This window comes from Choloepus didactylus, chromosome 4 (genome assembly GCF_015220235.1).
Source record: "Choloepus didactylus isolate mChoDid1 chromosome 4, mChoDid1.pri, whole genome shotgun sequence".
NCBI lineage: Eukaryota > Metazoa > Chordata > Mammalia > Pilosa > Megalonychidae > Choloepus > Choloepus didactylus.
The window spans coordinates 124,734,736-124,748,066 of NC_051310.1; the positions used below are offsets into that span (position 1 = coordinate 124,734,736).

General features: G+C 39.6%; 1 protein-coding gene across 5 annotated transcripts in view; it reads left to right on the forward strand.

The window, feature by feature from the left end:
- The first annotated feature begins 494 nt into the window (after nt 1-494).
- The window catches only part of DNAAF4 (dynein axonemal assembly factor 4), a 104,172-nt gene continuing 91,335 nt past the window's right edge, over nt 495-13,331 (forward strand). For all 5 annotated transcript variants that reach the window (XR_005216458.1, XM_037833900.1, XM_037833898.1 and 2 more), the window contains exons 1-3: nt 495-634; nt 949-1,096; nt 6,210-6,343. Coding sequence is in view for 4 of the 5 variants with exons in the window: in XM_037833900.1 (XP_037689828.1) it covers nt 512-634; nt 949-1,096; nt 6,210-6,343 (405 nt within the window). In the remaining variant the exon portion in view is untranslated. The remainder of the gene's footprint in view (nt 635-948; nt 1,097-6,209; nt 6,344-13,331) is intronic.

Genomic DNA, 13,331 nt, shown 5'->3' on the forward strand with positions numbered 1-13,331 from the left:
GCATTTGGAGGACTACAATATGGCAGGCAAGCTCCTAGGCCAGGCTGTCGGCCTGACCAAGAACTTTTCAAAGCAGGAATACCAAATGGTGACAACTCCTTAAGAACGGGAAAAAAAAAAAAAAAAAAAAAAAGGCCCGGGACTGCGAGAGAACGTGGGCGCAGCACCTACTCCCCGCGGTTCTCGCTTTCCTGCGCTGTAAACCAACGTCTCTTTGCAGTTTCAGACGTGAAGCTCTCTTCATTCTAAAGTAGATAAGGAGACGTAGGCCTACTCTTTGGACACTCGCTCAGACGGTGGGAAAGGAGATGAGACCCTAGGACGCAGGCTAATGCATCACCCAGGGGGCCCTGACAATCGCAAAATGTTACCCGCGGACACCCACGCTGGGAACGTAGGGCGCCGCAGTCAAGCTTAACCCGGAAGGGCTGGCGCGCGCTGACCCCAATTTCCCTAGCAACCGGGAGTGTGTAGTAACTAGCTGCGTTATCAGTTCTGGCCCCCTCCCGCGATGCCTCTGCAGGTTAGCGATTACAGCTGGCAGCAGACGCGGCATGCAGTCTTTCTTTCTGTGCCCCTCCGAGGCGTCTGCGTAAGAGATACGGACGTGTTTTGCACTGAAAACTATCTGAAGGTAGGAACGCGAGTCTTGCCTGCCGCGTCCTCGGGGGTGTGGTCCGAAGCGTCTGCGAGAGCGCGACTGAGCTTCTGTTACCTGCGCGTCCTTGCAGATAAGCACTCCCGTTTTTAAAAACAAACGCCATACAATTGTAGCCAGATGTCATCAAATCCAGGGCTTCCTCGTGCACCTTCGTAATCTTTTACGACCTGGAATAAATTTAATGGGTATTTAAGGAAATGATTTTGGCTTCTCCATCATTTATTTCTTAACGGCAGTATCTTTAATTTGTAAAATAAATTCACTTCCGTTTTTCCCCTTCTGAATAGGTCAATTATCCTCCATTTTTATTTGAAGTGTTTTTATATGCGCCCATTGACGATGCTACCAGCAAAGCCAAAATTGGGAATGATGCTGTTTGCTTCACCTTGTATAAAAAAGAAGCGGCCATTTGGGAGTCCCTTTCTCTGTCAGGTGGTAAGTTCTTTGTTAAAAGATGGTTTTCCATTAGTGCTTTTTCTATTTTATTCCTTTTTTAAAAAAAATTATCTTTTGAGACAACTATATTCTCTAGGAAAAGCAATACACAGCTTGATTTAAATGAGATTGTCTTTCAGCTTTTACTTAAATAAGTCCAAAGATAGAATTATTCAAAAGTTGGAGCACCTTGATAATAGATCTTAGGCAGAAGATGTGAGCCTCTTAGGAGGCTAAGACCCCCCCTGTAATAGCCATTATTGAGCACTTTTTTTTGAGTTAGGCATTAACACACCTATTAATCGTCACAACCGTCTTATCACTTAGGTATTATTACAGGTGAAGTCACTGAGGTGCAGTAGGGTCGAGTAATTGGCAGAGGTTACACAACTGTTAAGTGGCAGAGCTGGAATTAGAACTTGAGCAAATTTTGACTCCAAAGCAGTGGTTCTCAGCCCTCCCTACACATTAGATCATCTATGGAACTTTTAAATAATACAGATGCTTGAACTTTACCCTTGGCAAATGTCCCATCTGTGTCTCTTTGAGCCTCCTCTCCTCCATCCTCAGATCCCATCCAGGATCATCCTTGGCATTTAATTGTCATCTATTTAGACTGTCTTTTTTTTTTTTTTTCAATTGTGAAAACATATATACAGCCTAAACCTTCCCATTCCAACCCATCCCTAGCATTCCATTAGTGGGATTAATCACATTTAGAATGTTGCAATGCTATCACCTTCTCACCATCCATTTCTAGAAATTTCCCTTCACCCCAAACAGAATCTCTACACTCATTTCTTAACTCCCCATTGCCCTTTCCCCCATTTCTAGTAACCCATACTCTACTTTTCATCTCTATGGTCATATTCTGTGATACTTTCTTTGTATTTACTGTGGTTTACCATGCAGCTTAAATTTAACCTCTTAAATCTATAACAATCTTGTTTTTCCTAGGTACCAACGTAACTTCATATGTTCCTATACTCCTCCATTCCCCCACCTTTATGATTTATCATTACAGTTTATGTACTTTAGATCCTGTAGGAAGTAAATAGTGGAGTTACAAATCAAAAATACAGTAGTATTGGTATTTGTATTTACCAGGTGATTTTACTGGAAATCTTTATTTCTTCATGTAGTTTCAGTCAATTGTTTAGTGTCCCTTCCTTTCAGCCTGTTCAACTCCCTTTAGCATTTCTTATAGGACTGATCTACTGGTGATGAAGTCCCTCAGCTTTTTATTATCCAGGAATCTTTTCATCTCCCCCTCATTTTTACCTCCAGGTGTTTGTGAATTCTCCAAGTCTCCAATGGTTATCAACTTCTGTTTGTATTCCATTGTGGTCAGAGAATGTGCCTCGGACAAATTCAATTTTTTTTTTTTTTTTAATTTATTGAGGCTTGTTTTATGTCCCAGCATATGGTCCATTCTGGAGAAAGATCCGTGATCACTAGAGAAGAATGTGTGTCCCGGTGACCCAGGACGCAATGGTCCACATGCATCTGTTAAATTTCTCTATATCTCACTCTCTTTTCTTTGTTTCTCTGTGGGTAGGGCTTCCTGTAGTATCTGAAGTAGGGCAGGTCTTTTATTAACAAAATCTCTCAGCATTTGTATGTCTGTGAAAAATTTAAGCTCTCCCTCAAATTTAAGGAGAGTTTTGCTGGATAAAGTATTCTTGGTTGGAAATTTTTCTCTCTCAGAATTTTAAATATGTCGTGCCACTGCCTTCTTGCCTCCATGGTGGCCACTGAGTAGTCAGTACTTAGTCTTACGTTGTTTCCTTTGTATGTGGTGAATTGTTTTTCTCTTGCTGCTTTCAGTACTTGCTCCTTCTCTTCAGTATTTGAGAGTCTGATCAGTATATGTCTCGTAATGGGTTTATTTGGATTTATTCTATTTGGAGTTCTCTGGACATTTATGCTTTGTGTATTTATATTGTGCAGAAGGTTTGGGAAGTTTTCCCCAACAATTTCTTTGAATACTCTTTCTAGACCTTTACCCTTCTCTTCCCCTTCTGGGACACCAATGATTCTTAAATTTGGACATTTTATTTTATCTATCATATCCCTGAGATCCATTTCGATTTTTTTCCCCATTCTTTCTTTTGTTCCTTCATTTTCCATTCTGTGGTCCTCAAGGACACTGAGTCACTGTTCAGCTTCCTCTATTCTTGTATTATGAGTATCCAGAGTCTTTTTTAATTTGGCCAACAATTTCTTTTATTTCCATAAGATCTTCTATTTTTTTATTTACTCTTGCAATTTCTTCTTTATGCTCTTCTACGGTCTTCTTTATGTCCTTTATATCCTGTGCCATGCTCTCATTGTTTGTCTTCAGTTCTTTGATTAATTGCGCCAAGTACTGTGTCTTTTCTGATCTTTTGATTTGGGTGTTTGGTTTTGGGTTCTCCATATCGTCTGGTTTTATCATATGCTTTAAGATTTTCTGTTGCTTTTGGCCTCTTGGCATTTGCTTTACTTGACACGGTTCTTTCAGGTTATAAAAATTACCAGTCCTTAATTGGTCAGATCTACAGCTTGGTGGCATATACTTTCTCTAACTAACCAGCAGATGGCGTCTGCAAGTCACCTATTCCTCTCAAGTCAGTTCTCCCCAACTTTGTCTTTGTGGTGTGTGGGGATCTGATTCTTGTGGGGTTCAATTGGTGCAGTAAGTTTGGGTGTGTTGGTGCTGTCCACCTTGAATGTGGGGCATATGTCTGGGTGGTTAGGGAGGCAGGGCAGCTTTAATAATCAAACCTCCCAGGTGTCCCTGGAGATTTAAGGCTGTTGCAAGAGTCTAAGCCTTCATTTCAGTCTTGCCACAGATTGTCTCTGCCGCTGACCCACAAGTCCTTGGTATTGGCGTAGGGTCCCTGGGATTTCCGAGTGGCTCCCCCTTCCCAGCTGTGCTCTTCCAGGACCTCTGCTGAGGGAAGGTTGTGCCACGTCACAAGTGCATGCCGGCCCTCCAGGGAAGCCCTGGGCCACCAGGCCATGCAGGGGCATTCCCAGCCTGTCGTTTCAGAATGCAGACTCTCGGTTTCACCAAATGCACGGTCCCTGTGGATTTAGCAGACCTTGTCTGGCTGGTGCATCGCTGAAACTGGTGTTCTGGATCACTTTCTGGCTTTTACCTAGTATTTTTCACGGAGGTGTTTTTTTGCCCTGTCTCACATAGCTGCCATCTTAGGTTCCTCCTCTGTTGCTGTTGTTTTAAACTTGATTTCTTCTAACCTCCCCTCCCTTTTTAACTCAGTAAGTCTGTGGTGAAGCTTTGGGAATATGTTATAAAACACATCAAGGATGTTCTAAATATTTTAATTTCTTTCAACTCCTGTTGATACTCTTAATTTTGAAGTTAGAAGGGACTGTACATCAAGCTTTTTAAACCCTACGGATGCCTGGGTCACACTCCCAGAAACTGATTTGACTGGCTGAGGGTAAAGTTCAAGCATCTGTATTATTTAAAAGTTCCATAGATGATCTAATGTGTAGGGAAGGCTGAGAACCACTGCTTTGGAGTCAAAATTTGCTCAAGTTCTAATTCCAGCTCTGCCACTTAACGGTTGTGTAACCTCTGCCAGTTACTCGACCCTACTGCACCTCAGTGACTTCACCTGTAATAATACCTAAGTGATAAGATTGTTGTGACAACGCCGTCTATTTATAATGGCTCATTTAAAAATATAACCCATTAAACAATAACAGCCCATTCTTCCTTCCTACCCCACCCCTGGTAACCGCTAATCTACTTTCTGTGTCTATGAATTTGCCCATTCTGGATATTTCATGTAAGAGGAATCATACAATATTTGTCCTTTTATCCTGAAGTGCTTTCTTGATACACTCTTCATTTCTTTTAGGTATGGAGCATTTCATTTGGAAAGTTGATACTATTTTTATTATTTCTTCTTTTGAAGCTGGTCCAACTGTCCATTTCTCTATTATTAAACAGGAGGAGAATTGGGTAGGGGCTTCTAGACCAAATTTGAATCCTAATTCCCAGTCAAGATCTTAGATGAGTAAAAATTACATCCTTTTTCATTACTTCTAACTGAAATTTGTTTCCTTCAATCATGAAAATAGGTAACATACAAGAGTAATATGAACAGAAATCACAAATATTTTCATATCACAGATACCTCTATTTTGTAATCATTATACTTTGAAATTATACTGATTAGACTTGCTGTATATTATTTAATGCATTAATAAGAGCACAATATCACAAATTTAGGTTTTAGTATTTTCTAAGTATATTTTAAAATAACTGGTTTTCTTTTGATCCTTTGTATTTTATTTTATGCATTTAAAAAGATTACTCTGAGGAGGAGTCCGTGAGGCTTCATTATACTGCCAAGGATTCTGCTACACCAGAAAGGTTAAGAATACCTCTGTAGGGCCTGACTCACCTTCCCCCACCACCTGAGTTTCCTCTTTTCCCTTTTTATGTTCTCAAAGGCCAGATCCATTCCCTTAGGGCATGATCCCTCCCCTAAGATAATTTATGCACTATCAGATCATGACCAGCAGTTTGTAAAACATTGAATTGCTAAATATAAAAATGATTATGAGGGATAAAGTTCTATGTATACCATGACATGTCACTTTATAATTTTCTGAGGGCTGGCCCTGTACTCTTCTATGCATAAATTATTGCTTTGTGCTTGTCAGGGTGATTGATCTTATCGAATGGTCTCAAACCATTTTCTTTTCTAGGAGACCCCATAGTGATGATTTACTGTGATCAGGTTTATAAGTAAATAGCCCTAGTTTCTCAACAGGCAGAGAGAAGGTGGAGGGTAAATGTTTTCCTCCCTCTGCCCTTCCCCTTCCTCCTCTCTTCCTCCCTCCTTCCTCCCTTCCTTTACTCTCCCTCCTTCTGTCTCTCTTTTGTCCCGCACCCCGTGCTCATGCCCTTCCCAGTACCCCCTGCTTGTTTTGTAGTACTTCATTATTATTATTATTATTACAATTACTTGCTTACCTTTTATTATTAGCTTCGTGGCCACCTAAAAAAGAAATCTCATCCTGTTAAGCAGTTTTCTGGTAAGTAAAACAAATTCATCCTAATTCTAATTTAGTGATATTCCTTATGGTTTAGTTGACAAAGAAATGATGCAAAGAATAAGGGAAAAGTCTGTTTTACAAGCACAAGAGACAGCGAAAGAGGCTGCGGAAGCAAAAGCTGCAGCAAGGCGGGAAGATCAAAAATATGCACTGAATTTTATGATGAAGGTAAGTTGCAGATTGATAGGAAAGTCCTTTAATTAAAGATATATTAGAAAACTAGGTAAGGATAATTAGTTCTAACCACTGTATTTCCTCAGTAGTTTGTTTACACTTTGGTTTTGGGACTTATTATGCTATGTAGGCTATCTGCTACTTATTGACATGTGTTCCTGCAAATCTGTGTGAAAGTTCAGGATATAAAGGTTGGACCTATGGCTGTTGTTTATGATTAACACTATAAATATAAATAAGTTCTTTCATGAACTAGTACAAACATGCAACACTTTGACAGAGTTAATAGAGTGGTATATGGGATAAAAGTACCTATTGTAAACTATGGGCTATAGTTAAAAGTAATGTCTTAATATTCTTTCATCAATAGTAACAAATGTACCACACCAATACTAGGGGTCAGTAATATGGGGATAAGGGGTTGTTTTGGTTTGCTGAAGCTGTCAGAATGCAGTATAACAAAAGTGGATTGGCTTTTACAATCAGGATTTATTAACTTAACAATTTTTAGTTCTAAGGCCGTGAAAATGTCCTAATTAAGGTATCAACAGGATGATACTTGGACTCTGAAGACAGGCCACCAGCATCCATGACACCTCCGTCACCTGGGAAGGCACATAGTAGTTTACTGGTCCTTCTCTCCTGGATTTCATTGCTTCTGGCTCTGGCTTTGGTGGTTTCTTCTCAGCTTCTCTGGGTCTTCTCTGAGCTCTCTGGGCTTTTTCTTTGTGTCCTTTATCCTCTCATAAAGGATTCTAGTAAAACGATTAAGACCCACCTTGAATGGGCTGGTCATATCTCTATTGAAATAACCTAACCAAAAGGTCCCACTCACCATAGGTCTTCACCAACAGGAAGGGATTAAAAGAATGTGGCCTTTTCTGGGTTACGTAACAGGTTCAAACCACCACACTCCACTCTCTGAACCCTGCAAAGACACATTCTTTCCATGCACAAAATACATTCATTCTATCACAATATCACAAAAGGCTTAAATCATTTCAGTAACAATTATTAAGTACAAAGTCTCATCAAAATCAGTTACAAGTATGGTCTATCCTTGGGCAGAATTCCCCTTTAGCTGTAGACCTGTGAAATGTAGAACATGCTATCTGCTTCAAGTATTCAAAAGTGGGACAGTCATAGAGTGAATATTCTGTTTTCCAAAGGGAAAAATTGGAAGGAAAACAGGGATTACCAGACCCAAACAGTTCTGAAAACCTAGAGTATACATTAGATTTTAGGGTCTGAGAATCATCTATAGAATGATATTTTGTCCTTGGGGCCTGATAGAGTGTCAGCCCCACCCTTTCCAAGAGCTCTCTCCACACACTGGGGTGAGGGCTCCAAAATCTCCAAGCACTGGGGAGAAATAAATGCTCTTGGCTCCACCCTCTCAAGCATTGGGGTGGCAAGTAAATTCTAAGTCCTACCCTTCTCTAGCTTTGGGGTGGCAGCCAGACCCTCTGCCATCTCTGGGGCACAGGCTCAGCCCCCTCAGAACAGTGGCATGGCAGCCAAATTCTCCGCAATCCCAGGGAATTGCTCCACCCTCTTTGAAACGTGGGGTGGCAGTTCTCTTCCTGAACAATGGTATAGCCAACCTGTCCTCAATCCCTGGACATCTGAGAGCCCTGGGGTGGGAACACTCTTCCTAAACCATGGGGTGGAAGTCTCACCTTCTGCAAACTCCAGAACAAACTCACCCTTTCCACATGCATAGGTGGGTCAGCTCTCCTGACCTGAGATGTCTTTGCTCCAGACCTTAGCTTTCATGGTTCTGCTTTGGAAGTCATTTTCCCTTCAACCTCTCCCTTTTCTGTCTCTCCTAATCCAGGCTGGCAGTGGTTCTCCTCATACATATCTCTCACAAAATTCGTCAGTTTCTCATGCAGCACATGGGGGTCCCAACCATAAGACAGTAGGACCTTCTACACATCCTTTCTGGATAACTCCATCTCTAATCCTGACTCACAGTGAAGTATCTGACTGGTTCCATATTCAGTTAAATCCTCACATGGGGGGGCAAGATGGCAGACTGGTGAGCTGTATGTTTTAGTTACTCCTCCAGGAAAGTAGGTAGAAAGCCAGGAACTGCGTGGACTGGACACCACAGAGCAATCTGACTTTGGGCATACTTGATACAACACTCATGAAAACGTGGAACTGCTGAGATCAGCGAAATCTGTAAGTTTTTGTGGCCAGGGGACCCGCACCCCTCCCTGCCATGCTCAGTCCCGTGGGAGGAGGGGCTGTCAGCTCCGGGAAGGAGAAGGGAGAACTGCAGTGGCAGCCCTTATCGGAAACTCATTCTACTGATCCAGACTCCAACCATAGATAGACTGAGACTAGACACTAGAGCAGCCAGCCCAGCAGAGAGGAGACAGGCATAGGAAAAAACAACACGAAAAACTCCAAAATAAAAGCGGAGGATTTTTGGAGTTCTGGTGAACATAGAAAGGGGAAGGGCAGAGCTCAGGCCCTGAGGCTCATATGTAAATCCCGAAGAAAAGCTGATCTCTCTGCCCTGTGGCCCTTTCCTTAATGGCCCTAATTGCTTTGTCTCTTAGCATTTCAATAACCCATTAGATCTCTGAGGAGGGCCCCCCCCCTTTTTTTTTTTAATCCTTTTTTCCTTTGAACAATGAGACCATAGTACGGGATACAAAGGATATCAAGAAGACCCTAGAAGAGCATAAAGAAGACATTGCAAGACTAAATAAAAAACTAGGTGATCTTATGGAAATTAAAGAAACTGTTGACCAAATTAAAAAGATTCTGGACACTCATAGTACAAGACTAGAGGAAGTTGAACAACGAATCAGTGACCTGGAAGATGACAGAATGGAAAATGAAAGCATAAAAGAAAGAATGGGGAAAAAAATTGAAAAAATCGAAACGGACCTCAGGGATATGATAGATAGTATAAAACGTCCGAATATAAGACTCATTGGTGTTCCAGAAGGGGAAGAAAAGGGTAAAGGTCTAGGAAGAGTATTCAAAGAAATTGTTGGGGTAAACTTCCCAAATCTTCTAAACAGCATAAATACACAAATCATAAATGCTCAGCGAACTCCAAATAGAATAAATCGAAATAAACCCACTCCAAGACATATTCTGATCACACTGTCAAACACGGAAGAGAAGGAGCAAGTTCTGAAAGCAGCAAGAGAAAAGCAATTCACCACAAAGGAAACAGCATAAGACTGAGTAGTGACTACTCGGCAGCCACCATGGAGGTGAGAAGGCAGTGGCACGATATATTTAAAATTCTGAGTGAGAAAAATTTCCAACCAAGAATACTTTATCCAGCAAAGCTCTCCTTCAAATTTGAGGGAGAGTTTAAATTTTTCACAGACAAACAAATGCTGAGAGAATTTGCTAACAAGAGACCTGCCCTACTGGAGATACTAAAGAGAGCCCTACAGACAGAGAAACAAAGAAAGGACAGAGAGACTTGGAGAAAGTTTCAGTACTAAAGAGATTCGGTATGGGTACAATAAAGGATATTAATAGAGAGAGGGGAAAATATGACAAACATAAACCAAAGGATAAGATGGCTGATTCAAGAAATGCCTTCACAGTTATAACATTGAATGTAAATGGATTAAACTCCCCAATTAAAAGATATAGATTCGCAGAATGGATCAAAAAAAATGAACCATCAATATGTTGCATACAAGAGACTCATCTTAGACACAGGGACACAAAGAAATTGAAAGTGAAAGGATGGAAAAAAATATTTCATGCAAGCTACAGCCAAAAGAAAGCAGGTGTAGCAATATTAATCTCAGATAAAATAGACTTCAAATGAAGGGATGTTTTGAGAGACAAAGAAGGCCACTACATACTAATAAAAGGGGCAGTTCAACAAGAAGAAATAACAATCGTAAATGTCTATGCACCCAATCAAGGTGCCACAAAATACATGAGAGAAACATTGGCAAAACTAAAGGAAGCAATTGATATTTCCACAATAATTGTGGGAGACTTCAACACATCACTCTCTCCTATAGATAGATCAACCAGACAGAAGACCAATAAGGAAATTGAAAACCTAAATCCTCACATGGGACAGTATTTTCTAGTGACTCGCTTTCTGGAAGCTCAAAAATTTTCCAAACCATTAGTTTCTGGTTTATGTGTACCTAAGAGTTCAGTTCTCAGCTTATCCCTTTCCTCTCACATTTTTAAGCTGCAAGGAGAAGCGAGGCTGCATTTTCCACATTTAGTTTGGAAATCTCATCAGCTAAATATCCAAGCTTGTCACTTTCAAATTCTGCCTTCCATCTGACTTCAGGACTCAATTTTGTGAAATTCTCTGCTACTTTAAAACAAGGATTGCCTTTCATCCAGTTTGCAGTGATACATTCATCATTTCTGTTTGTCTTCCTCAAAAGCACCCTTAGCATCCATATTTCTACTAAAGTCTCTTCAAAGCAATCTAGGCCTTTTCTCTCAAGCTCCTCACAGTTCTTCCAGAATCTTACTCTTATCCATTTATAAAGCTGTTCTACATTTTTGGTATTTGCAAACTCAGCAACACGTCACTCCTGGTACCAAAATCTGTTTTGGTTTGCTGAAGCTCCTGGAATGCAATGTACCAGAAATGGATTGGCTTTTACAATGGGAATTTATTAACTTACAATTTGCAGTTTTAAGGCCATGAAACTGTCCCATATAAGGCATCAACAGCATGATACCTGGACTCTGACCATAGGCCACCAGCATATGGGACACCTCTGTCACATAGGAAGGTACATGGTGATGTCTGCTGGTCTTTCTCTCCCATGTTTTATTGCTTCCAGCTTCTAGCTTTGGTGGCTTCCTCTCAGCTTCTCTTGGGCTTCTCTGAGCTCTCTGGGCTTTTTCTGTGTGTCCTCTGTCTGCTCATAAGGGATTCCAGTAAAAGGATTAAGATCCACCTTGAATGGGATGGGTCACATCTCAGTTGAAATAACCTAACCCAAAGGTCCCACCCACGATAGGTCTATACCCACAGGAATGGATTAAAAGAACATGGCCTTTTCTGGGTTACATAACAGCTTCAAAACACCACCGAGATGTTTTGGATTTTCTTTTTTATGTCTATTTTTTATTTTTCTTTTTGAAGTAATGGAAATGTTCTAAAATTGAGTGTGATGTATACACAACTAGGTGATGATACTGTGAAACATTGATTGGATGGATTATATGGTATGTGAATATATCTCAATAAAATTTACAGTTAAAAAAAAAGTTGGACCATAGATTTACCTATTTCAGGGAAATATTCCTAGGCAAATAAAAAAGTTATAAAGTTTTGCTTTTTTAATCCTGAAATATACACAATTATTTAAAACAAGAAAATACAGTTTGCACAATACATTTTTTTAAGAAAAGGAAAAACATAGATTAGACACTAAATATTAAAATTAAATTTTTGACTCTTGAGGCCTTCAAGTGAAAGCTTTAATTAGTGTATATATTGTTTTGAGATATAGTTAACATACCATACAATTCACTCATTTAAAATATACATCCTGTGGTTTTTAGTTTAATCAGAGTTGTACAGCCATCACCACAATCAATTTTAGAACATTTTTATCACTCCTGTGAGGGACCTCATAACGCTTTACCAGTCACTCCCCATATGCCCCAATTCCCCAGCCCTAGGCAATCACTAATCTACTTTCTGTCTCTCTAGGTCTGCCTATTCGGACAAATTAGTTTTTTAAAGTAATTTCTTATCTCATGCTCATTTTGACATCTTAAAATAACATTTGAAAGAAGAAAGTAATTTTAATGTTGGAAGAACTTGTTGTTGGTGGTTTTTGCATGCAATAAAGCTACAGGTTGTTATGCTGATTTGATTGAATCTTGGCAGTTTTTCCCTGAAAAAATTATCAAGGTAAAACTGAACATTAGCCTCTTTCTTTTTTAGATTAGGAAATCTATAACAAGCATTATATCATCAATAACTCTATAGACGTGTGACTCTACTTTTGCTTTTGGATCATTACAATTGTTTTATAAGCAACATTTCATAATTAGAAAGATTCCTCCACTTTTACTGCTACTCCTTGACTTTTTTTAAAAGAGCAATTGTAGGTATACAGAAAAATCATGCAGAAAGTGTAACGTTCCCATGTACCTGCCCCCCACATGCAGTTTTTCCTATTATTAACATTTTGCATAACTGTGGAACATTTATTATAATTCAAAAACCAATATTACTATATAATTATATTATTAACCAATGTCCATAGTATACATTTGCATTCACTCTGTGTTGTACTGTTCTGTGGGTTTTTTAAATTAAATTGTCATTATGGTAACATAGATACAACATGAAATTTCCCATTTTAGTCACTTTCAAGTGTACAATTCAGTGGTGTTAATTACATTCTGAATGTGCTATCATCACTACTATCTGTGATCAAAACTTTTTGATCACCCCACACAGAAAACTCTGTCCCTATTAAGCATTAACTCCCTATTCCCTGTCTCCACCCCTGTCCCTGGTAACCTATGTTCTAATTTCTGTCTCCATGAATTTGCATATTGTCATATAAGCAAGATCATACAATATTTGTCCTTTTATGTCTGACTTATTTCACTTAACATGATGTCTTCAAGGTCATCCATGTTGTAGCAGGTATCAGAACTTCATTCCTCTTTATGGTCAAATATTCCATTGTATATACCACATTTTGCTTGTCTGTTCATCTGTTGATGGACACTTGGGTTGCTTCCACCTTTTAGCCAATATAAGCTAATAATACTGCTTTGAACATTGGTGTACAAATATCTGAGTCCTTGCTTTCAGTTCTTTTGGTTATATACCTAGAAATGGGATTGCCAAGTTATATGGTAATTCTATATTTAATTTTCTGAGGAACTGCCAAACTGTTTCCAACAGTGACTGCACCATTTTACATCCCCACTGACAAAGCATGAGGGTTCCTATTTCTTTGCATCCTTGTCAAGACTTATTTTCAGT